The sequence below is a fragment of the Ursus maritimus genome, unplaced genomic scaffold (assembly GCF_017311325.1).
Source record: "Ursus maritimus isolate PB19 unplaced genomic scaffold, ASM1731132v1 scaffold_7, whole genome shotgun sequence".
NCBI classification, from domain to species: Eukaryota; Metazoa; Chordata; class Mammalia; order Carnivora; family Ursidae; genus Ursus; species Ursus maritimus.
The window spans coordinates 80,534,157-80,560,612 of NW_024426885.1; the positions used below are offsets into that span (position 1 = coordinate 80,534,157).

The window sequence follows — 26,456 nt, forward strand, 5'->3', positions numbered from 1 at the left end:
GATATACTTCAGTTTTATTTGTATATACTATACGTATTTTTTCCTTCTGTCTATAATGCTTTTACTCTAGATAGCAATGTGGCTCCTCTGATTATATCCTTAACAGTGTTTCCTTGACTGCTCCCCCGCCCCCCGCCATCAGTTCTCTAGCTTGCTTTGTTAGGTTTTTATCCTAGAACTTACCACAGTCTGCCATAACAAGTATCTTACTTTTTGACCCCCTACCTGCCCTGTCTTCCCCAACTAGAAATAAACCTCTGTGAGTGCATGGAGTTTTCTTTTGTTCACTGCTGTAAGTCCCATGCCAAGAATAGTGCCTGGTACATAGTAAGTGTTCAAACGTTGTTGAAGGTATGACCACATTTAAGCTCTTATTGCTATCGGAGAAGACTGCATTGCTTAAAGGGAACTGAAGTTAAAAAAATAGAAAAAAAACTTGTTTAGCGAAACTCTCATAATGTGTCCAAGACTTAGTAAGTGCTCATATCAATAAGTAAAAGTGTAAAATAGAATTGATTAGAAAATAACATCATGGGTAGAAATGATATTGTTTCATGCAACAGTGTTTCAAGTTGATATGCAAGCATTCATGAATATGTATGTAAATATATATATAATTATATGTATATTTGCATTTATCATGTATTCACATATCATATGTTCCGACATATCCACAAAGTTCACTTTCTCATTCTTCAGTCAGCTATTTGCTGAACTTTACTTTTTCTCAGACTTTCTCTGACCCCGTTACAATTGAATTCCCTCTTTGTAATTCACTCTCCTTTTTTTTTTTTTTTACAATAACACTGGCCATCTTGTGTACTATATATGTAACTTTTTTATATTTCCTTAACTCTGTTCCTCCCCCAACACCCTGCCCACCACAATACAAGTGTTACGAAGGTAGAGCTGTTTTTATTCACTACTGTTTCCACAGTGCCTAAAATAGTTCCTGATGAATGGTAGGCACTTAGTTTTATGAATGAATTAAGTTTGTGTAGGTGTGTTGATCATGAAATATAAATTATTTCTTATAGTGTGGAAGTTTTTTAAAATGTTTAAACACTCTATAAATTCTTACTCATTGCAAAAGTATGGGCAATAATTATATTTATATTAGTGAATTCTCTTATTCTTTCATATGGTGAAATTACATTTCACTAATAAAAAATTGGAAACTATTTAAATGTTCAATTGAAAAGATTCTTGTAGTTTTATAAAGTATCATATTATGTAATAGTTTAAATAGTCAAGTTATATACATAGATCAATATGGATAAGTCTCAAAACCATAGAATTGAATAGTACGTTTCAGAGCTTACATGTTACCACTGATAGAAAAATTGCAAAGCAAATAATATAGATTATTTCTAGATACGAACTCTAGATATAAAGTAAGAGTATAAGTAAATAGAGAAGATAAACAAGTTTAGAATAGTTTAGAGTGGAAAGGTAGTTTGGGGAATGATTTTGCAAAGATACCATGGCTTTTATTTTTGTAACCTTTTACTTGTTAGCAGGGGAATAGCTGTTCATGTTATTCTCCATTCTTTTCTGTTTTATGAATTTTTTTTTTTTTTAATAACCAGGCTTCCAGTACCCTGAAAAAGGTTATCTGTAGCACAGAAACTTGCACCTCTCCTGGTCCTAGTGCTTTTCTGGGAATTGGACTGGTGACACCAAGGGCACATGTCATGGACGTTTCCAGAAATGGCAGTTCTCTAGATTCATGGCATGAACATTTTGCTCCTAGAAGAGGCAGGGATAGCCTGAGGTACTGGTATCACCTACCACCTCTGGCTGCTCTCAGTTTCTTCAGGGGGAGATTTTGGTCAATCTTAAGCTCCCCTAAGGAGGATTCTAGGATGAAAGAGATTGACAGGCACTATGTGGAACGCTGAGGCCAGTCTTGTCACAGACATGTGAGATGGGATGGTCACAGTCTTGCAAGGACTCCTCCCAGGGTGTGTTGAGAGTTTGAGGGGAAAGAGAAATTCAAGCCAAGGGAATGATGAGATGATGCGATGTTGCTCATGGTGTTGGAGCCTCTGAACAGATGTTTATAATTAGGGAGTCCATATTCTGTCAAAAAGTTAATTAAGAGATACTCTGTACACAAATTTACTCATACCAGATAGTTGTGCTAAAATATAGAATTCATTTACGAGGATAAATGGGAAATTATAGATACAATGAGAACAGTGAATCTTAACTATTCCGTTTTTTTAGGTAAACTTAGTAGTTTGGGAGCTAACAGAAATCAGTCTGGGAAGTCTACCTTTAAGTAGCCTACGCAGGACATCAGAAAATATTAAGTTTTATGGATTCTCTGAACTAAAAAGAGAGTATAACTGTTAAGTATGTTCACAGGTTGTCTCTATATAATGTCATTGTTCTTCTGGTAGCAACTCCACATTAGTTAGATCTGTATTATTTTCCTCATTAGAAATTCTCAGTTTCTCTCATTTTGGTCAAAACAGTTTTGACCGTGAAGTCTTGAGTCTCTTCAGCGCAGAATCACCCTTTATTGTTGGCTGAGCATACTAGAGGTGTAGCAGCCGTTAAGCACCTGGGAATCAGACGTATAAAGATTCCGTCTTTCTGTGCAATACTCAACATCAATGTTATTTCTTGGTATTACTCTAATGAATGGATGTATTTTAAGTCTGTGGGGCCTTTACAACTTAAGCTGCTTTTGTCCATTTGTTTCAAAGGCAGAAATAAATGGATCAAATATTCTGGTAATTTTGATCCATGGTTTTATTCTTGCAGCACTTATTATTAAGCATATAAATACAGGAAATGATCCTTTCCAGTGTGATTTTAAGACTGACATTGATTGGTGTCTGTTTTAACATATATAATCTTATTATGGAATATGGAGAGGTGTTTCTGGTGATTTCACTTTTGGAAATGCAGTTCTTACCTTTCAGGCATATGACAGTTCACATGACATTAGATATTTGATAATCTCAATTTATGAGGGGAAAATTCAGGCTATTTCTTAGATCATTTAGTAACAATTTCATGAGAGTTTACAAGGATTTTAAAAGTATAGATCACATTGCCATTATCATGAGGATAGCTATTTTGTAGCTTAGCTATTTTGAGCTTTTCTTTTTTTTTCTTTTTTTTTTAAAGATTTTATTTATTTATTTGACAGAAAGACAGCCAGTGAGAGAGGGAACACAGGCAGGGGGAGTGAGAGAGGAAGAAGCAGGCTCCCAGCTGAGGAGCCTGATGCGGGGCTCGATCCCAGAATGCCGGGATCACACCCCGAGCCGAAGGCAGACGCTTAACGACTGAGCCACCCAGCCGCTCCTATTTTGAGCTTTTCTGAAAGCATCGTGTATTAATCACATTTTTTCCTGTATTTTATGTTTGGCAACTTTAAAAAGCTTGCTGGCCTGGGAGAGTCTGCCTCTCTTAGAGATGGCAAAGGGCTGGGCGTGGAGCTCATCTTTCAAATGCAAACCAACTCATCCCAGCCCCTAACGTCCTCCTCTCTCTCACAGCAACACAGTGCTTGCCCTGCCTTATATTAACCAGACAACCTGAAATACCCCTTTGGCCCAGAGCTATAATGCTCCATGAGGAAGGGTCCCAAGCCATGTCTGGACTTTACAGATAAAGCAAGATCTGGTCACCTGTTGAATCTCTTAGATAGAATCTTTATTGTAAAAAAATGTCTGGACAATATCCCTGTCATAGTGGTTTAGTCTTTTTAATCTGGCGTACAGCTGTCGTTGGGGTAGCAGCACGAGACATGTAGTTGAGCTAGGATTGCTTCTCTTTCATGGGGGTAGATTGTTGTATATGGGTAAATGCTTTTTCGACATCAGATGAAACAGTGGTCACTGTGTGTTATTAATGTGGTAAAACTTCTAAAGGCTTCATATGCTGCATAACTTTGAGAAAGAAGAGACTCAGCAATTCCTAAAACAAGCTTGACTTATGGCTCACTTTCTGTTTCAGTTATCTATTACTGTGTAACAAAAACACCCAAAACACTGGCTGAAAATAACTATTTCTTGTACGTGGAGTGGGTAGTTTCTCTGTGCACCTGGCACTAGCTGGAGTCTTTTTTGGCTGGCTAAATTCAGCCAGTGATGGCACTGGGGCTGGTCTAAAGACACTTTGCTCCCATGTCTGGAATAATACAGGGCTTTCTCCTCATAGCTTGGGCTTCTTCAAAGCTTGGTAATTTCAGACTAGTTAAACTTTCTGCATGATGATTAGCTTCAAGAAGGAACGTGGAAACTGCCGAACTTCCTAAAGGGTTGGCCCAGAACTTCTGCCATATTCTCTCAAATCAAAGCAAGTCACAAGGCCAGTGCAGATTGAAGAGGATGAGAAAAAAAAAGAATAGCTTTTTAGAATGGAATAAGAGAAGGAATTGGTATTGTCTTCCTTTGACCATCATACCACCATACCAAAGAAGGGCTAGACTTCTAAATCAGTCCAGGAAAGTAAGAAGTGATACAAGGTTTGGGAAATAGATTCAGGGATTGGTGGGCTTTCAAAAAAAGTAATGTTGAGGGACTGGCTGACTGGCTTTCAGTTGTAAAAGTGTGATCACCAGAGTGAGGCTGTAGCTGACTTTCTGACTTTCCAGAACATGGTCATCATCATGCTGTTGCTGATTGGCCTTCAGAAATGTGGAGCTGTTGGGTTGGCTGGCCTTCATAAGCATGTGTGCTGATGAAACACCCGTCATTTGATCTGGTGATCAGTTGTCTCTGATCCATCGATTCTTATGGTTACTAATTCATGGATTAAAACTGGCCAAGAGGCAGGCAGTCTCCCTCCATCCTTCTTGAGTTTGAAGACCAGGAATATTTTATTCTCATCAGAGTATTTTTTTTGTAAGATTTTATTTATTTATTTGACAGCCAGCCAGCCAGAGAGGGAACACAAGCAGGGGGAGTGGGAGAGGAAGAAGCAGGCTTCCAGCGGAGGAGCCTGATGTGGGGCTTGATCCCAGACCGCTGGGATCACGCCCTGAGCCGAAGGCAGACGCTTAACAACTGAGCCACCCGGCACCCCATCATCAGAGTATTTTTAAACTCTTTTCATTAGTACAGACTTTATTCTTAATGACAGGGTTAGCAGAGTTATTGGATTTTCCTCAAAAAGCAATCATTTTTATTTAATTTTTTATTGAGAAGCCAGGGGAAATTAGGAAACATTTGCTTTCACAGCAGGTTGAAATAAAGAACTACTCTAAAGGCATAGCTATAATCAAGATGGCATGCTCATGTCAGTGTTGGATAGAGTATTGGTAACAATATTTATTGTATTTGAGTATTCAGAAGTTATATAGATAACAAAGAGATTACTAAATATCACAGTAGGTGTTCATTAGTGGTAAACAGCAGACAAATCAAGGCATGTTTAAGAAGTTGAGCATCACAAAAGTCATCGTTTGGAAGGGACGGAAAGGTGGCAGGATTTAGATCAGAACAGCATTTGACAATCATGAAGTTTAGGGAATAACATAATTTTACTAGTACTGTAGTAATACTAGTAATGTAGATTACTAGTAAGGTAGCTGGTGGAGTTGGGTATTGTACGGTTTTTGTTATTAGGTTATGCTAGTTAAGTATGACAAAGATGGTCATGGGATAGTGAGAAAATTATAAAATGATATAGGGAAAACTGGCCATTGACTTGGAAGAAAATAAGGGAATATTTTTAAAGTAGGGACCAATTAACAATTTGATTTAATTTAGACAATGTTTATTTCATACATGTACTGCTACATTCCATCAGAAATTGTTTTGATTTTATGACAGTTCAACAAATAAAACACATTTGAAAAAATTCTAATGCTTAGGGTTTTAACGTATAAATACAATGTACAAAATAAATACACGGCACAAAAACCACCCACCCACAAATTGCTGTATGCATCATTTCTGAAACAGAACATATATAAAAGTACATCATATACACTGATTGTAGTGTTTTCAGCTCTAAGTAACAGAAAAACTTAACTTTGTAAAGTGCCAGATAGTAACTGTCATAGGCTCTCTGAGCCACATGGTCTGTCAGAACTACTCAACTCTGTTCTTGTAGTGCTGAAGGCAGCCTCAGGCAAAACAGAGACAAATGATTTTTATAAGTGTTCTAATAAAACTATTTATGGACACTGAAACCTGAATATAATTTTCACATGTCACAAAATATTATTTTTTTTCCACTCATTTAGAAATGCAAAACTATTCTTGGCTTGTAGGCTACAAAAACAGGCTTTGGGTCACATCTGAATATCTGAATCATTTGTGGAAAACTGCACAACCAAGCCAAACCAAGGCACTACAGCAATAAAGGGAGTGCTGAATGTTGGTAGCCAACTTTTTTTTCCAGCATAATTCAAGAAATACAAATTATAATAGTATCTAACTTATGCTTTTCTTGTGTCTGAGACACTATTCTAAGTGCTCTAAAAATAACTCATTTATACCTCAGAGCAGTCCTGTCATTATCACTTCTCTTACAGAAAAGGAAACAGAGGCACAGAGAGGTTAAGTGGCATGCCACGTGCTGGAATTTGAGCCGTGGCAGTAAGAGTCCAGAGTCCACACTCTTAACCACTACCCATGTTGCTTCTACTATGAAGAAAAAGGTAGTGAATAACTTTCTTAAAACACTCATACAAAATTCTAGTGCAGATAAGCTCTGCACCCTGCTAAAACATCAGCAGTAAGATAGATACGACTTCCTTACATAGCATTATTTGTTTTTATTAGAGTGTTTTCAGCTGTTTTTAAAAATAATTTCAGTCTTGTCTTATGAATAAATGTGTCCCTAATGTAAAATTCGCTGACCTTTCTGAAGGATTGGTTCAGTAATATCTATATTCATTTAAAAATGCTGGGAAATAGGAGAAAAAGATGCACTACAATTTTAAAAGAATATTACACTTAAAATACATATTAGAGTTACAGGAGTCGATGCTGAGATGCAATGTGAAATATCTTCACATACATGAAAACTGCTGAACGAAGGCTACATATATCCCTATGTACAGTTATGGACGGGATCCACGTGCACATAAACATCCACAACCTGTCCTGTAGCGTGCTAACACACGCTAGTTGTACATACTGAAGGATTCTTCATGTGTGTAAGGATGTCACCTGGTTTTTTTTTCAATGTATTTGTGCTTTTTAAAAAGCTTCAAAGATCTAGACATTGGTAGGTTTCTTTAAAAACAACAACAAAACCAAAAAACAAAGAAAACCGCTCAGAATCCAACTGCTGCAACATGACTTCTGGTGTAACTGTTACCCTCACTCAGTACAGATTCTCTCTGAATGTTTGTCAAGGAACTTTCACGTATTTGAAATGTCTGCAGAGGTTCTATCCCGGCATCACGGATCTGAGGTTCACTGACACATCTCTGACAATTCTCCGTAAAGGCTTCTGATCTCTGTTGCAGTCTGTGCACTTACACCTTTGAGTGCTCCAAGTCCACGTGGTGTCAGAGGTTTCTGAGTGCTTGGGAAGGATGCTGATAGGAACTTCTCACTCATGTGAGCTTTTGGATACCTAGTGTTGGCTGCCCTGACAGAAAATTTCCTGACATTCGTTTTTACAGGATTTCTCTTCCTGTGATTTCTGTGCTGTGTGGTCTAGTATGACTTCTAAAAGAATGGTCTCCCTCATGTTTTACAATTTGTAGGTCATCTGATACTTAGTTAAGTCTGACATATGGCAAAAATCTCTCTCTTATAGATTTAAAGAATTTCTGTGTATTACTCTTTTCTGTCAAGAAAGACTGTGACTGAAATTTTCTGAGATCGATGATATTCTCTTGTGTGAGTTACCCAGTTATTCTGAAGGATGAATTCCAAAAGAACTTTCCAATTCATAGTATTTATCAGCTTTTTCCCTCTGTGTGTGTCTTCTGATGTGCAGTAAGTTTTGATTTCTGAATAAAAGTTTTCCTACACTCCTGACATTCATAGGGTTTCTCCCCTGTGTGTTTTCTCTGATGTATGATAAAATGTGACTTCTGAGAGAAGGATTTCCCACATTCCTTACATTCATAGGGTTTCTCTCCTGTGTGCGTCCTCTGATGTAATCTGAGGACTGAATTCACGGAGAAAGATTTACCACATTCATGACATTCATAGGGCTTCTCCCCTGTGTGTTTTCTCTGATGTTTAGTGAGGTCTGATTTATAGTAAAAATTTTTTCCACATTTATTACATTCAAAGGGTTTCTCCCCTGTGTGAGTTCGCTGATGTACTGTGAGGGCTGACTTCTGGTAGAAGCATTTCCCACATTCCTTACATTCATAGGGTTTCTCTCCCGTGTGAGTTCTCTGATGAGTTTTGAGGTGTGAATTTCTAGAAAAGAATTTCCCACATTCCTTACATTTATAAGGTTTCTCCCCTGTATGTGTTCTCTGATGTACTGTGAGGTGTGATTTCTGGGAAAAGGATTTCCTACATTCCTTACATTCATAGGGTTTCTCCCCTGTGTGTGTTTTCTGATGTACCATGAGGTATGCCTTAACATAGAAGAACTTCCCACATTCGTTACACTCAAAGGGTTTCTCTCCTGTGTGTGTTTTCTGATGTTCTACGAGGTGTGGCTTCTGGTAGAAGGATTTCTCACACTGATTACATTCATAGGGTTTCTCCCCTGCGTGAGTCCTCAAATGTCTACTAAGAGATGACAAGTGATAGAAAGTTTTCTTACATTCTTTACATTCATAGGTTTTCTCTCTGGTGTGAGTTTTCTGTTGTACTGTGAGGTCTCCATTTCTAGAGCCAGATTCCCCACATTCCCTGGGTTTGTCCTTTGAGTGAATATGCTGGTGTATTACGAGGATAGACTTCTGGCAGAAGGACTTTCCACATTCATTGCATTTATGGATTTTCTCTCTGGGTTGAGGTTGCTGGTGTTTTCTAAGTTCTCCATTCCTAGAGAGAAATTTCCAAATTCAATGTCTAAGGTACGCTAGCTGAGAACCAATTTCTAGAGATTTTCCCATATTGATTAGATTCAAAGTTTCTCCACTGTGAATGTTCTCTGATACACACTGTGGTTTAACATTTGGTAGAAGGAACCTTCCCTTGCACTGTATGCAGAGTCTCTCAAATGCCTGAGATCTACTTTGTGTAACCATGCCTCCCTTACTGTGTAACTCAGAAGAATTAAAAGACTACTTCAAAGTCTGAATTTCCTGGTCCTAAATAAGATCTTTGGAATTCACTCTAGTGTTAGTTTTCTCACATTTAGGATTAACTAGTGCTTTCCCACTTCCAGTACTCTCGTCAAGACTTTCTTATTACAAGGCTTCTAATCTTACAATCAAAATCTTGGACTTGCCTTGAATTTTCAGCTCGGCTTTCCTGGTATTTCGCTCCTAGGTCATGAATTTTCCAGAGGTCTTCTACAAAGGAATCAAAAATTTAATACCGTATAAATCTTAATGTATTATTATGGTTGTAGGGTTGATTCTTAGGCTTCAGGCCAAGCTCCCCCAAAAAAGGAACTCTCAAATGCAAATTTCATCTATCCCATTGGCTTAGAAAAAACATAAACATTAAAAACTGCTGTAGCAGACCAGGGAAGAAACATGGGTATAAACCCAAGTGCTTCTGACACTTTAAAATATGGCCTTGGGGCGCCTGGGTGGCACAGCGGTTGGGCATCTTCCTTCGGCTCAGGGCGTGATCCCAGCGTTATGGGATCGAGCCCCACATCGGGCTCCTCCGCTGTGAGCCTGCTTCTTCCTCTCCCACTCCCCCTGCTTGTGTTCCCTCTCTCGCTGGCTGTCTCTATCTCTGTCGAATAAATAAATAAAATCTTTAAAAATAAAATAAAATAAAATAAAATAAATAAAATAAAATAAAATAAAATAAAATAAGGCCTTAAAAAACTTGGAGGAAAAAGTCAAGGGAAAAAAAAAAAAAACAGGGAGCAGAGAACAAAAGATACGCAGAGTGCTGTAAGCCCACAACAGACAAGGAACAGTAAGTAGGGTGACCAGAAAAATTAGTATACAGCTGTGTTCACTGGAAATATCAGGGGAAAGATGAAATTGGACAAAGAGCTAAGAGGTCTTCGTCAGCTCAAATCTAATTTGCTGTGTTATCTTAGCAGACTGTAAACTTCTGCTTGATTTCCTCTGTGTACACACGACAGTCTGGATGCCAACGCTGAAGTGACTTTCCAAGAACTTCCGTTTCCCTGTGTGTGGAGGAATAGTGCTGCACTTTGGGCTCTCACTCTCCATCTAGCTGGCTTAATTTTCCCTGGGACAGAAGACCCAGGAACACATACATTCAGAATGAAAGAGTGCAAGCCATCATAAAACAGGATGAACTCCCATTTGTAGCAGCAGAGATGTTCAAGCCTGACTGCCAAAGACTGTGTCCCCAAAGCAGTGTCAGCCACGACTCAACCCCAGGCTTATTCTGCTTTCATAGTTGAGTTCCCACCTCTCTGCTTCAGTTTACTACATCATCTTTAAAGATTACTTAGCATCATTCTGGAACCTTTACTGACCTTCATATTTATTCATCTTTAAATGCTTGACAGAAAGTGAAAGATTATGAGCAGAGGCTTGGGTTTGGAACTTCACAGCATCAGTGGGGAAGACGTAGGACGTTACCTGCTGGGGACCTGGGCCAGGCTAACTGGGACACACAGAAACAAGGTCTTATGTGTCTTTGGTCTTAGGAAAGGAGGAGCCCTTGCAGCAGTTAACTATGAAAGTCACAGAGGAGAAGACAGTTCTTTTGTTAATTCACATTCAACCTTTCAACAAATATCTAGTGAACCACCACTAAATACCAGGCATTATTCCTGGTCCTGGCAACACATAAGTGCACAAGTCAGGAATATAAGAAAAGCATTTACAGAAGCAGAGGGAGATGATCTTTGGTTTTTTGGTTTTTAGTTTTTTAAATCTGAGAGTTCCGACACTCCAAGTAAGGTGCGGTAGATTTTAGAAGGCATAATTAGTACTTTGTGTGAAAGACAAACCACATCTAAAAGGAAGTATCAACTCTGAAATAATACAATTGATGAAAGGCATAAAGATCTGTAATCTGATTTCAGAGTTTAAAGAGAGAAAAGGAAGTTAATAAAACCAGTGCTAAAAATAACTGAGTGGCACAGCAGTTAAGCGTCTGCCTTTGGCTCAGGGCGTGATCCCGGCGTTCTGGGATCGAGCCCCACATCAGGCTCCTCCGCTAGGAGCCTGCTTCTTCCTCTCCCACTCCCCCTGCTTGTGTTCCCTCTCTCGCTGGCTGTCTCTATCTCTGTCAAATAAATAAATAAAATCTTTAAAAAAAAAAAAAAAAAAAAGTCTGGCAAAGGAGGAATTTATGTGGAAAAATGGAAACCAGAGGTGTGATTTATGTTGCTTGCATATGCAGATCAAATGTCCTTGGTTTTTTCCAAAAGTATAGGACATTTAAAAGAGATTCCTAAAAATATTTCAGAAGGCAAAGGCACCAACCACCTGACTAGCAACAGGGGCCACAGGTCCTCACTCACCGGGGTAATTCCGATGTGGAAATTCTACTTCCAATATCCATGGTTCTTTTCCTTGTTTCAGCTTGAAGACTGCATTTGGCTTATTCACACGGTAACCTATTAATGGAAAAGTATGTAATAGAGATTACTTGGGATTTAGGGACTCTGAAGGATGACAAGTGCAGTTTTAGGAGAACAATGAAGGTTCCGCTTAGGCTTGGCAGATTTAGATTCTTTCAATGGGGAGGGTGGGGACACAAATATTTTCCTGGTACCCAAAATGATTTGTCACCTTTGAGCCCTGAAACAAAGCTAATATTATGCAGTCCAGCAACTGGGAAAGGAAATGCAAACTACTGGGACTTACATATGGGGAAGTTTTTCTCACCCACTGAGATTAGGAGACCATAGTTCTCTTGCATCACTTCCCTGTATAGGGTCCTCTGAGCAGCGTTCAGTAGCTGCCACTCTTCCCGGCTGAATTCCACAATAACATCCTTGAATGTTACTGGTCCCTGGAACAATATATTTCAGTTCAAATTGAAGTAATCAGAGTAGAGTACCACAAAAAGACACGTGTAAAGGAGCTGTTAACCTGCCAACTATAAAGTTTACTCTAGAAAGTTACGATACTTTGCTGCTTTGTACACAGATGAAATGTTCAATCTCTATTTACTGAGATACCACCCATGCCTGGAACTGTTGGAGATACAAAGAGGAATGGAAGCAACGATTCCTGTTGTCAAGGAGCTTACACTCTGACAAGGAGAAAGAAATGTAAATACTTGAATGCAATATGCATAGCAGGTGCTCTGACAAACATGTACAAGATCTAAGGTGGTGACAAATGGGGATAGATATTTGCATTGTGTGTTACCAAGTCAGATTTTACTAGGTAGGCAAGCCAACATAAACTTGGGAAATAAAGAAAACAGAATTGCCAAAGGCCTTGATGCATGAAAAATGGCAAGTTTAGGAAAATTACAAATAAGACAGCATGATATGAGAACAGGAAAGATTAGTTAGAAGGTGACACAGTTCAGTCAGGTGTCAGACATGGAAGAATTCTGAGTGTGTCTCTGGGCCATTAAAATATATTTTGCATACCCACTTAATTGGTGCCTGTTTGTAAATATATATTTATACTAGTCTTTATTAAAAATTGACAAGTTTTGTTTTTGTATTTATAAGAAAGAAAAATGTGTTTAGATATTCTGCTATTTCACACTATTTTTACACTTTGTGGACTGTCCTACACATCTCTGGGATGTTCACCCATTCACTAACAGGTAACGGAGCCACCGAACAGACAGATGGGAAGTGCTAGAGTTACAGGAGTAGCCTGGTAGTTTCGAAGAAAACACAAAATAGAAGAGGCAAACAGCACACCAGAAATATGGAGTGTCAGAAGAGTAACAGGCATATGTGAACGATAAACATTTAAAATAGCAGCAGTGGGGGAAGAAACATAACTTCGTTGGAAATGAGTTATTACTGAGAGAAGAGAAGGATAACTTCCACAGTATCTATACAGTCTGATGGTAGCTAGACCCATAATGATAATTATTTTCATTCTCTCATTTTTATCAGTAGGACATTGAAGGCTATAGAATTTCCTCCAATCATTACTTCGCTTATATTCCACAGAATCTGAAATGTAATGTGAAAACTTGAAGTTCTTCACTGAATATAAATTCTTGCTTCATACTTTTTTTCTTGGAAACACTGTTCTGCTTTTGTTTTATATATATATGTTGCTTTTTAAAAAGAACTATGTCATTTTTCCTTGGTAAGTGATGTAGTCTTTTTCCTTGTGTCCTAGAGGACTCTTTTCTCTACTTTTAAGTAAGCCTAGTAGTTTTATTAGAATCTCTCTTGGGGTTTACCAGTGTGGGTCAGTTCTCTCTGGCACATACAGCCTTTTCAATATGTAATTTAGTATTTCTTTTCTTTATGGAAAGTTTCCTTGGATTAAATGTTAGCTCTCTTCCACTATTTAGGTTTTGTTATTCAGGGATTCTACTTTATCTCCTATTTCTGTTACTTCTCTTCCTCTTCCTTGTCGATTCTTATCAGCACCCCCCCCCCACTCCATGGTCTCTTCCAATTCCTCTGCCTCATGTCAGTTATCAGACTTGAATTTCTCTTCTCCCCGAGCTGCACTGTCATTTAATCTTCTAACCTGACAGGATTTTCTGTTCTACTATTTCTTTCCTGAGTTAATTTGCTTTTATTTTATATCTACTTGTTTTTCAGTTTCTGAGTCTTTAATCTCCGGGTTTTAAAGTTATTTCCTATCTGAAACTCCTTAATATCGGAAAGCTGTACTCTCCTCTACTTTGCGTTTGTTTGGGGGAGGAGTATTGACATCAATGGACAAAGCGTTAATTCACACATTCTACTTTTTCTTATTTTACTATTGTCTGCATGTTGAGTAACATTTTTTAGTGGGGAGGGATGAAAGTGTTACCCTAGTCCTTAGTTCAAAAGACACTCTCTGTGGCCAGAGTATATTCACATTCTTAAAGGAAGCAGCAGTACTGGGGGTGGTGTCTTTAGATTCTGTGATAATGTACACGCTTTTCTTTAGGACACCTGATTTCAGCGGCTTGTTTTCTGATTTGCCTTCACTACAAAGCACAAGGGATTCCACTTCTTTTCCTCTGTGTTGCTGACTGCTTGAAGCTGCCATCCGTGTTCCTGCACACATTCTAAGTCCCTTCTATTTTATTTACCCCCAGTGCCAGTCCTTGGGTCCCACTGTCTCAGACCGCTCCTGCATCTCCCCAGTCAGGGTGAGCACCTCTGCTTGTGGCAGCACCCACTTGATCTTACGTTGCTCTACAACTATGACCTCACCATCTTTCCTCTTCCATCAGTGCCCTTCTGACTTCCTGCTCTGGGGGGAGCTCCAAGCTGCTTTTGCTCATGAGAGTGATCTCCCAACTTACACATCAACAGTCCTGTCTCCTAGCTATACAGTAGGAGCGGGTTGTGGCGTGTGGAAACATTTGTATCTTGCCAACTAACATTATTCTGTAGCAACTAGGAAATTCATAAAAGAAAACTGGAAAACAAGAAAAAGAATCCGTTGGGCAGGAGGAGACAGTGAGCTTGAATTTTGTTCATGCTGAAGTGACTGTGGAACATATAGCTGGAACTGTTCATTCTAGTGGGTATACATGTAAGTAAATTTCCACAAATAATATTGTCATATATTTTAAAAATGGGGTTCCAGAAGAGTCAAAAAAGAAATCTGAAAGCAACAACATTCAAGATAATAGTAGGGGAAACTAGGCCAGGGGAAACTAGGCCAGGGGCGCCTGGGTGGCGCAGTCGTTAGGCATCTGCCTTCGGCTCAGGGTGTGATCCCGGTGTTCTGGGATCGAGTCCCACATCAGGCTCCTCTGCTGGGAGCCTGCTTCTTCCTCTCCCACTCCCCCTGCTTGTGTTCCCTCTCTCGCTGGCTGTCTCTCTCTGTCAAATAAATAAATAAAATCTTAAAAAAAAAAAGAGAAAAGAAAAGAAACTAGGCCAAGACTGAAGCCTGACAGAACTCTAAACATACGGGCAGGTGAGGAGGAGAGTGGTTAGGAAGCCAAAGAAAGAGAGACTCACAACTAATGGGCACTTCTAGTTTAAAACCCAAATGTGAAAGTCCAAGGTAGAGTAACTTGGTAAGTGCAATCCAAAAGAAGATATATGGGTAGCAAATAAGCACATCAAAACATTTTGAACCTATTAGTCATTAGGATAAATGCAAATTAAAACCATACTGAGATATCACTACACACCTATCAGCATAATTTGAAAAAAAAACAACTGCCAATACCAAATGCTGACAAGAATGCAAAACAAATAGAAATCTGTCCATTGTTGTAGGAACACAAAATAAATAGTATGGCTACTCTGGTAACGGTTTGGCAGTTTCTTATAAAGTTAATTACAACACTTAACATGAGCCGGGCAAGCACATGCCTAGGTACTTACCCAAGATAAATGAAAATCTGTGTACACACAGAAATCTAAATGCAATTGTTTGTAATAGCTCCTTTTGTAATTGCCACAAAACAGAAACCCAAATGCTTTTCAGCTGGTGAATGGGTTAATAAATTGGGTACATATATACAGCTCAATACTATTTAGCAATAAAAAGGAATGAACTGTGGGTACAGTCAACATGATTAAATCTCAAGTGCATTATGCTGAATGAAAGTTCGTAGTCTCAGAAAACTACATACTATTTGATTTAATTTATATGATACTCCGGAAAAGGCAAAATTATAGGGATAAAGAATAAATTGGTGATTGCCAGGAATTGGTGGTGGGGGGAACCAAAAGAATTTTGAGGCAATGAAACTGTTCTATATCTTAACTGTGGTGATGATTGTATGCCTTTATGTATGTGTCAAAACTCAGTGAAATGTATATCCAAACAGAGTGAATTCTGCTGTAAGTTAGAGAATAAAGAAGATAAAACATAGCACAAAACAAAAATGACTTCACTCAACATAACAACAACAACAACATAAAAACCCAGGAAGATATCAAGTATTGGCAAGGATATAGAGAAACTGGAACCCTTGTGCATTGCTGGTGGGAATGTAAAATGGTGCAACCCCTATAGTACGTTGGTTCCTCAACAACTTAAAGAATTACCGTATGATTCAGTAATTCCACTCCTAGTTATGTATCCAAAAGAACTCAAAGCAGGGACTCAAACAGATATTTGTACACCCATGTTCATTGCAGCACTATTCACAATAGCCACAAGGTGCAAAAAACCCAAGCGTCCATCAAGAGATGGATGCATAAAGGAGAGGTTGGTGGAGTAGGAGGACCCTCAGCTCACCCCCTCCCATGGATACAACTAGATAACACTCACATCAGCATAAATCATCCAAGAGAACAGCCCTAAGACTGGCCGAACAAACACCACAACTAGAAGTAGAGAAGAGGCTGCATCAAAGAAGGTAGATGTGAATATTAAGAGAAGTTAACTGGGTGCAAAAGGAAAGATGGAACTCATTAAAATGTATAAAATCTTGATTTTTAATAAAACATGTCAAATACCAAAAGAAAAAAAAAGATGAATGCATAAACAAAATGTGGTTTATAGAAACAATGGAATATCATTTAGCCTTTAACAGGAAGGAAATCCTGTCAAATGCTACATTGATGAATCTTAAGGACATTATATTGAGTGAAATACGCCAGGTAAAAGTGGCAAATACTGTGTGCTTCTACTTATATGAGAGACCTAGAATAGTCAGGTTATAGATAGTAGATTGGTGGTTCCCAGGGGAAGGGGGAATAGGGAGTTACTGTTTAATGGTTAGAATTTTAGTTGTACAAGATGAAAAAAGTTCCAGAGATGGAAGGTGATAATGATTGTACCACGATGTGAATGTACTTAAATGCCACTGAACTGTATAGTTAAAAATTGTTAAAATGGTAAATTTTATATATATTTTGCACAATTAAAAAAATAAAATAACCAAACCCTAGAGAACACTAAAAATGGCTGTACGAAAGCATCAAATATTACCATACACACCAAATTTGTGGAGGGATCAAGATCCTAGAAAAAAAGAAACTGATTGGGATGAGTCCTATACCTTGAATTTGAATTTTCGGGGCATTTTCAAATTTCATAGCCAGAGCAGAAAGTCGCTTAGAGCTAGCATCTTGACCATAAGGATAAAAAGCTAGTTCTGAATAGAATGTAGAAAGGCAAAAGAGAAGTGGATCTCACCCTAACAAGAAGAACAAGCCCCTAACCTAGAAAATTACAAGTTTTCCATAACCTATCAGAAAATGGAGACTCCAAAGATGAACAAAGGAAAAAATTCACAAGAGATGAATACTCCAGAAGAGAAAAGAAAACCACGATGACTCACTTTTAGGGGCAAGCAGGGAAAAGAGGGAACCAGTCCAACTCAACAAAATTGTAATGTTTGCTTATGGATTTCTGTGATGTATTAGATCCCAAAGAACTCCAGTCATAAAGCAAGTGAACCCCAATCTGCCATTTAATACTAGCTGGTGACTGGAGGTTTCACATTCAAAAGGTCCCTAAATGGGGGGCGCCTGGGTGGCACAGCGGTTAAGCGTCTGCCTTTGGCTCAGGGCGTGATCCCGGCATTATGGGATCGAGCCCCACATCAGGCTCCTCCGCTATGAGCCTGCTTCTTCCTCTCCCACTCCCCCTGCTTGTGTTCCCTCTCTCGCTGGCTCTCTCTATCTCTGTAGAATAAATAAATCTTTAAAAAAAAAAAAAAAAAAAAAAAAGTCCCTAAATGGAAGCCTAGTATCTCTAGGACTTTTTTTTTTTTTTACTTCCCTTTAAATGTCTCAAAGTGATCATTTCATTATAAGTTGGGGAAGAGTTTTTGGAACCAAACAGGAAGCTTCATAACCAATATGAATGGTCTGAAATACAAACAGCCACCAGTTTTCCCCACAGGCCTCTACCGAGTACATGGCAGCAAGCCTCCCTAGATTGGGAGCAGAGCACCAGGGCAGGAAGAGCTGACTCAGATGGTGAAAGCTCTGTGGCGTAAGAACTCCATGCTCATCCAAATTAAGGCTGGTGGCCAGACTGTAAAGCACATCAGTGGAGCCTTGGTGGTGCTCAGATCCCAAGCTCTGCTGAAGGTAAAGCCTTGATCTTGCCCTTAAAGCATTTGAAGCCCGTGGTGAACTGAATCTAACTAAAGCCCAGGGTCAGCTCAACTACATATCAGGCTGACTCAGGAACCAGGCAGAAGACGGGATATGCCATTTTCTGGAACTATTACTTACTTCGATCTCTACTGTACTCTTATAAAATGTCTAGCACATAATAAAGAATTATGAGACGCAAAAAAAGTAGAAAATGTTCATACATACCAAAGAAAGAAGCCTTTGAAGCAGATAACCTAGATGTTGGGATTTGCAGATAAGGACTTTAAGTACAATGAAAATGTTAAATGAGTGAAAAAACAGACAATACAAATGAAAGAATGATAGCAGAAAAAGAACAAAACAAAACCCAGGAATTTTTAGAATTAAAAGATACAGTATCAGAAGTGGATTTTGTGGGCTTATGAATGAAGAGAATTGACAAAAAAGGAGGAGGAAACCAGTAACTTGAAAAATTGGTTCAACAGAAATATTCAAACAAAAAGACAAAAAGCTCTCCAAACTAAATAGAATTTGGGGCAATATGTATTTGGTGTAATAATAATCTTAGAAAGGAAAAAAGAGAAAGGGGCAAAGAAAATATTTGAAGAGTAAGTGGCTAAGAATTTTCTGAAATGATAAAAGGCAACAACCTATAAATCTTTATTGTCCACAAGGGATAAATCCAAAACAAACCATAACTATGCACATCACAGTCTAACTGTTGAAAACTAAGGATAAAATCTTAAGCACAACTCTCAGACACATTGTGTTCAGCTGAATAAGGATAAGATGAAGACTGACATCTCATCAGAAACAACAGAAGACAAAGGCATCCCATAAATGCAGAAACAAAGGAAACCTGCAGCATAGAGTTCTATATTCAACAAAAATTATTCTTCCCAAACCAAGGAAATAAAGACATTTCCAGAAAGACAAGCAAAGTGAATTTGTCACCGTAACTCCTGTGCTGTGTGAAATGATAAAATAAGTTGCTTAGGCTGAAGGAAAAGGACATCAGAGAGAATCCCAGACCTGTAGGAAGGAATACAGAGCACCCAAAGCACAGATATTTGTATAAAAATAACACTATTTTATGCACACGCACACACACACTTAAGTTCCTTTAAAAGATTAATACTGATTAAAGAAAAAAATAAGTATTGGGGATTAAAAATATATGTAGTAGATATAAAACAAGGACCACACTGGTGGGAGGGTTGAAACAGAATTATGCTGCTGAAAATTATGTTGTTCATGAATAAATATTTGCAGACATGTGTAAATTAATGGTGCAAAATGTAATCTTCAGACTAAGCAATAAACAGAATAACAAAAAGTAGAGCTTGAAAGTCAGTAAAGGAGATACAGTGTAAATACTCAAAATACTCAACCCAAAGGAAGTACAACAAATCTCATTAGGATAAAGAAAAATCCACACATACACAAGTAGAGTTAGGGTATCTTAAAAGTAGCTAGCCCAGAATACAAATTTACTTTAGAGGTCTGACAAAAGGTGAATTTTGAGTAGTATCAGAAGACAATGAATGCTTTTCCATGTTTTAAGATAAAACAACCGTCAACTGAGAGTTCTTTACACAGTGAAAAAATTATATTTCAGATAAACCTAACTCAGAGTTTTCCACCAGCAGACCTTCACTAAAACAAGCAAGTGAGCAGGATAAAAACAACATAAAGGATGTTTTCAAACAAGAAATTTATGCCAATACAACTTGAGAGATGCAAGAAGAAATAAAAAAAGATCTAATTTGGCCAAAATGTCTATGAATAAACAAAAAATTACAATATCTACATAAAATAAACTTTTCCAAAGTTAGTAGTAATGACTGCACTCAAAATTACTTCAAAAAACAAAAAGGCTCACTAGTCATTTCTGCTGTCCAAACTGCACCAGTCAGAAATTAGTTACAGAACACAACATGGGGAAAACATTGTGGAACCCCTGAATGAATTCTGGATAAGGAGAATGTCGAGTACAAGACACACCTTCAAGACTAAAGCAGAGTGTTGAATAGGCTAAGTTTTTTTGAGCTTCCTCCTACATTATTTCTCACTCTTTCTAGAGTCTCTCCCCACCATCATGCCCAAAGACTATGATTTTTAGTTAATAACATAATGTCCACACTGAAAATTTATGATATGGTAGTAAACCATTTCAAAAGCTGGGCTGTAAGAACGACGTAAGACTGTTGTCAAGTGCTTATCAAAGGGCTGGGAAATTAATTGCCAAATACACTGTTTTGTTTTAAACATTGAATCATAAAAGCAAAGAAATGGTTAACTCAGAAGTCAGGATTCCTTTTTCTCTGGGTAATGAATGGTGAGATGAGATTAAGGAGGGGCATACAGGGGCTTCAAAGATAACTAGTAATTTTCATCTCTTAAGCCAAATAGGGCATACACCTGTGTTTCATCAATATTCCCTAAATTTTACATACACATTACATACATTTGTTTGATTGCATAAGTATGATTTTTAAAATAAAATTGAAATTCAATGTTTTCTTCAGCCTACAAGGTCCTACATACTCCAGCCCCTTCTACCTCTTTGATCTTCCCTCTTAGCTCATTCCCCCCAGGTTGCTCTGTAGCTTCAATGTTCTGAATACTGTTTCTGGAACATGCCTCGGGGTTTGTATTTGCTGTTCTTCCTATCTAAATGCTCTTCCCCCAGAATTCTACTTGGTTCCCTCTCTCATTTAACCAGGTTTTTCCTCAAATATTACCTTTTAGAGTGGCATTCCCTAACCACCTTATTCTGTTCCTCACTTCTGTGTGTCACCCTGTCCTAATCTGCCTGTGAGCACATAATCAGAAATATTACTCAGGGGTCGCCTGGGTGGCTCAGTCTGTTATGCGTCTGCCTTCAGCTCCAGTCATGATCCCCGAGGTCCTAGGATGGAGCCCTGCTTCTGGTAACCTGCTCAGCGGGGAACCTGCTTCTCCCTCTCTCTCTCTCTCTGCCTGCCACTCCTGCTTGTGCGTGCACTCTCTCTCTCAAATAAATAAAAAAATCTTTAAAAAAATATTACTCAAAGGCAGACACATATAAAAATACATTTGTTAGTATCCTCACCAGTCTCCTCAGAAAAGTGCATTAGAAGGTGTCAGCTTCACAGTGGAGGATACAAGTTTTCCAAAATTCTGTTTCACTTGGAAGCTCAACTTTTAACATTGGCAACAAGTACGGAGAGTTATTTTTCTTGAAGTGACAAGCTCACTGCAGCCATTTTTGAGAAAGTATTTGGTAAAGACCCGTCCAAATAACCACAGTTTGTCTGCCAGGTAAAAATAGTATTCCATGAAAAGGTGGCTAGGTGAACTCACGAATCAATCACACAAGTGCTTTTCCTGTAGACAACCATCATTCCTCAGTATGTAGCAAAAGTATTGTATGTGAACTTCGCGTTTCATCATTGAATGTTGAACATTAAAAAGATGTGAATTCAAGGGTCAAGATTTAATAAAATCCTTAATTTTTACCGTTTCATCAAAGATACCTTAAGTAAAGGTGGCAGGTTTTTTTATTGTGAATACACTGCAGAGAAATAGTCATTGGTATCATTTGTCTTGATTCATGCCAAACATGCAGCAACCTAGTCACCACTGCTCTTCACCATCAGTGTGCAAGGCAATTTGCATCTTAGTATTATGTTCTGACTTCACAGGCCCCTTGTAAAATTCTTGGGGATCCCAGGAGTCTGCACACTACTTTGGAACTGATGTAGTATTCATTTTTTTTTGGGGGGGGATTTCATTTATTTGACAGAGAAAGGAAGGAGAAAACAAAAGCAGGGTAGCAGCAGGCAGAGGGAGAGGGAGAAGCAAGCTTCCCACTGAGCAGGGAGCCTGATGGCAGACTTGAGCGGAAGACAGTTAAAGGACTGAGCCACCCAGGCATCCCTGCTGTGCTATTCAAACAACATTTTCCCTTAAGGTGATTTTTAACTATTTCCACTTTTTGAGTTTAATGTATGGGCTTTCATAAAACTCACTGAAAATACACACACACACACACACACACACACACACAGGCTAAAGAAATGACTCACCTGATACTTGCTCATTTTCTGCTGCTCTTGGGAAAGGACAGAAACTATGAAGCCAGAACAGGGAAAGTTGGAAGACAGAAGTCTTGGAAGACCTTATCTTGCAGCTCAGGAATCACCTGTGAGAAATTTCCATACATTTTAGTAAAACATAAACCCCTAGGAAAATAGCCCTTTGAGCCATGAAGAGGAATAGGAGGACCATGATAAAGGAGTACCCACCTTCCACTGGTGACTCTGATATAATATGACGAATCTGGGAAAATTTTGAGTGAATCTAAACATTTCTTTCCTACTGGCTGTTTTGAAAGTTGTGTGTCCATTTACTAAATGGACTAAATGTCCCTTACTAAAAAACACAAAAGAATCGAAAACTTAAATATCCAAAAATAGCAAGTTAGGCAAGGTTATACGTATAATATATATCCAAAGTATGGACCCCGATGCTGGCATTACAAATGATGTTGAAGAGAAATACTGATGTGGAAGTGTTTAAGTTACATAACAATTTTTCCTATTTCTATTATAAACCTCAGAAAGTTAGAAAGTCTTCATAGCCCTCAAAAATTAACATGTTTCTTCTCCCTAAATTGCAGTTTCTCCAAAATCACTTCTCCAAGAAACTTGTTTTGACTTAAACATGGTATTGTGGACGACCTGGAGACTTTTGTTCTGTGCTAGTCTCTGCTATTAACAAACTTAGGCACTTAGTTTCAATGCTATTATTTAACATGAGGAGGAATTAGATAATTTTGAACCTTTCCTGTACCATTTTGATTCTGTAAGTCTTCACTCATTGCCACAAATCCAGATGGTATCCTGGAGTTCACTGTCCCCTCCAACTCTGGGCTGTGCCTTAGGGTAAAAGTGAATTAGGCCTCGAAGAATTTTGACATGGCCATATGCTGATCTTCTGACAGCCACACAAATAAATCTAAAATAATAATTTGACACCATAAATCCCAGAACACTTTATGTAGGTAGCAAAAGGTAACTAGATGCCATAATGCAGGGATAGCAAAAATCTCTTGCAGCTGGCATGATGCTTACAGAACGCCTAAGATACAACTTTTTTTTTTTTTTTTTTTTTACAGAAAGCCCAGACACAACTGCCCAACAGAGAGACACTGTATCACTTTCTTAACGTGGAGCCCGGATGAAATTTCCAGTTTCGTCTTTTAACAAAGTCTGTCCCATTTCCCCTCTCTAGAAACTAGCCTCTGGCCTGGAGAGGATTCCCAGCTTCCCCAATAAAACTTAAAATTCAGGGCTCAACTTACCGGTTTCAGTTTACATGTCAACAGCCCTCTAAGAATAGAAACAGGCTGGAGAATGCAGGAAGGGCCTTAATTAACCTTTTGACACAAGGGTTCTGAGCAAGCCTCAAGAATTTTTGGAAGTAGAACTCTACGTGGTAAGGTTAGGTCCACTACACTTCACAGTTTTGCTCAGGGAGAATTACTGTACTAAATACAACCGAAGACTGGATTTTACCGTGGGAAACAGCATGAAGCAGAGTAAAATGTGAATTTACTCACTCTCCTCCGCTAGTGCTGAGTACACCAATTTACCTCTCAACCTTTAGTACTCGCATTTATTAGCATGGAGCTGATTAATACCGATTCGAAGGATGGTTAAGATGATTATGATTAAATGAGCCAATAATGAAAAGAACAGCATTTCCTTGTAATAATAAAAGCAGCTCACCTTTATTGAGTCCTTATCATACTTTATATATACAGCCCTATTTACTACAGCAAACAACCCCAGTGGTTACTGGGATTATTTTACAGATGAGTGTCCGGGTCGTACCGAGGTTATCCTGCTCGGTTACCGGCGGGAGCCAGACGGGTGCAGGTCCCCCGGGTTTGACAGCGCGGCAGCCACGCCAGTGCGGACGTGGCGGGCCCAGGGTCCACGTCACAAAAGCCGTCCCCCAGCGTCCCTCCCCGCTTCTACCGCGCCCCAGGCCAGCTCGGGGCGCTCGGCTCCGCAGGTCGGGAGCCAGGAAGGTGGACAATGAGCAACCCCCGCAAAGCCCCCTGCCTGACCCCCTCCCCAGTCCTCGGAGGCCGTTCGGGCGCTCAGAGGGGGGCGGTGGCGGCTTCCAGGTCCTCCGACTCCGCGCAGCAGCGCAGACCCGGCTTCCCCCCGCCCCTCCTCCCCGGCCTCGCACCGGCAAAGCGGCCTTCGACACACCTGCAGGGGCTCGGCCACAGCTCCCGGCCGGCGCAGGTTACAGGCCCCGCCCTCTGCCGCGCAGCGCAGACCTGGAGGCTCTAAAGTCCTCTCCCGCCCTGGGGCGTGAGACAAAATGGCGAATATCAAAAGGAGGTGGACTTGCGCATGCGCAGAAGGCCCCCGCGCCTCACTCTGGAACTACGCTTCCCAGGAGCCTCCGCAGCATCTCTATTTCGGAAGACGCCTGATATTCGGCCTCTTCCAGCGGTCTGAGTACTGCTGGGATTTTCTGAAGGCTTCTCCGGTGATTACTCCCAGTGATAGCTAATTTGACCTGGCAGCCCGTTACCTGGGGGCTTGAAAACAGAACTACCACTTGATAAAGAAAGTACTTGTAACTAACTGAGGGCTTCAGAGGGGAGGGGGGCGGGGGAATGGGATAGGCTGGTGATGCGCAGTAAGGAGGGCACGTATTGCATGGTGCACTGGGTGTTATACGCAACTAATGAATCATCGAACTTTACATCAGAAACCAGGGATGTACTGTATGGTGACATAATAAAAAAACATTTAAAAAAAAAAGAAAGTACTTGTAACTAAGTTCAATAGTACATTCAAAGAATAATATCCTGTAACATCTGACTTGAAGCTTTCAAAATTATGCAAATGATATAAAGAGAAAATATATATAGGTTAAAACAGAAGACTAGTGCCACACATACCACTGCCCAAAAGAAAAGGAGTTTAATGTGAGTGCACAGTCTGAGATTTTTACTCACTTTTTGGCTAATGGTATAAAATATTTTAACTCCTCTCACTAGGGAATAAATATATACTGAATATGTAGTGATTTTCTGGTCAGTAACGTTATGACATTAATTTACTCTTTCTGCGCCAACAGAAATGAGTTTCCATTCAAAGTAATGACAAAAATATTAATTTGGTAAGATTAATTTTAAAACGCAAAATCCATATAGAGAAATATATGTGTTTGCTGGCATTCAGGGGTGCAGGAGCACCTGGCTGTGGTAGTCCCAAACATACCAGGTCTGGCCACTTACCGCTGACAAAATCCAAAGGCAGAGAGGAGCCATGGTGAAATAGGAAAGGAATTTATTTCAGTGAGGCCAACACAAGGAAGGCAGTGGACTAGTAACTCAAAGACTGTCTCCAACGTGCTAAAAAATATTTCCAGGTTTATATAAGAAAAATGTGGGGCAAAAGACAGTGGGTACTACAGGTAGGTAGTGAAAGTCCAATGGATCATTGCCTTGGAGTCAAACATGGGTGGGCACAGGGTAGTCCTTATTCCTTAAGGAAGGTAGTGTCTGTTAGGGGTGGAATTTTTTGCTCTCTTGGTCTTCCACCTGAGCCAAGAGACGAGCTGGAAAGAAGAAACCAACCAGAAAGTTTGAGGTCAAACTGGAGGCAGTCGAAATCCTCTTTCACATACACATACCAGTTTTCTGGATGGGCGGTGTTGGAGAAATAATTAAAAATAAAGGATCTCTTAGAATTCTGCCCAAACAAATGATTTGAGATTTTGGCCTGGGGAACCATGGATGTAGTTACTATTTACTGATGAAGGATAATTCACACAAAGATATATAAGTATTTTTACATAATAAGTATCATTTTTATCTACTGTTAACCTTTGTTTAGTACTTGCCTTATTCTCAAGAGAATTTGTGGTGGTTACTCCTGCACTTGATGGACACACACAAATATACAGGTCATACAGAAATAACTTCTTTCATAAAAATGCATACACACAGACTGGCTGACACAATAAATACGTTTACATAACCTGACTGGAAATAATGTCAATTTGAGCACTTACCTTGTGACAGACAGTGTCATATCTCCATGAATACATACATACACACATACATACATTTATAGATAGCTCTGTTTTGTTACCGGGATATTTTTTTAAATTTCGGAATATATTTTGAATATCCGTTGTATGATTTAATATATTTCTATCACATTTTAAGGCTGTGGCTTGTGCTTTGTGCTGCTTGCCTCGTAAGGCATCCA

At 39.2% G+C, this 26,456-nt stretch overlaps 2 protein-coding genes across 3 annotated transcripts; one reads left to right on the forward strand and one right to left on the reverse strand.

Moving 5' to 3' along the window:
• Positions 1-5,139: 5,139 nt before the first annotated feature.
• On the reverse strand, positions 5,140-24,561 carry ZNF25 (zinc finger protein 25). Of its 2 annotated transcripts, none has more exons than XM_008689626.2 (6): positions 24,435-24,561; positions 22,239-22,354; positions 11,870-12,017; positions 11,524-11,619; positions 9,346-9,409; positions 5,140-8,936 (listed from the first exon to the last, which is right to left on the reverse strand). In XM_008689626.2, exons 2-6 carry the CDS (start codon positions 22,251-22,253, stop codon positions 7,886-7,888), a joined length of 1,374 nt encoding a protein of 457 aa, XP_008687848.1. In that variant the 5' UTR covers positions 22,254-22,354; positions 24,435-24,561; the 3' UTR covers positions 5,140-7,885. The 2 variants fall into 2 exon arrangements, with proteins under 2 accessions (XP_008687848.1, XP_008687850.1); XM_008689628.2 differs by having other exon boundaries at positions 5,723-8,936; positions 11,891-12,017.
• LOC121101312 (proline-rich protein 2-like) lies at positions 13,367-24,664 on the forward strand. The gene is made up of 2 exons (XM_040624764.1): positions 13,367-14,686; positions 23,330-24,664. Exon 2 carries the CDS (start codon positions 23,900-23,902, stop codon positions 24,662-24,664), a length of 765 nt encoding a protein of 254 aa, XP_040480698.1. The 5' UTR covers positions 13,367-14,686; positions 23,330-23,899.
• Positions 24,665-26,456: the final 1,792 nt, after the last annotated feature.

Bases quoted from the DNA above. Each gene is read 5' to 3' on its own strand.
- ZNF25 (XM_008689626.2), bottom strand. The intron at 11,620-11,869 runs GTAAGTCCCAGT...TTCCATTAATAG, and splicing joins TGAGAAAAACTTCCCCATAT to GTTACCGTGTGAATAAGCCA. The intron at 9,410-11,523 runs GTGAGTGAGGAC...ATTCCTTTGTAG, and splicing joins TCCACATCGGAATTACCCCG to AAGACCTCTGGAAAATTCAT.
- LOC121101312 (XM_040624764.1), top strand. From the start codon at position 23,900: ATGAAAAGAACAGCATTTCCTTGTAATAATAAAAGCAGCTCACCTTTA.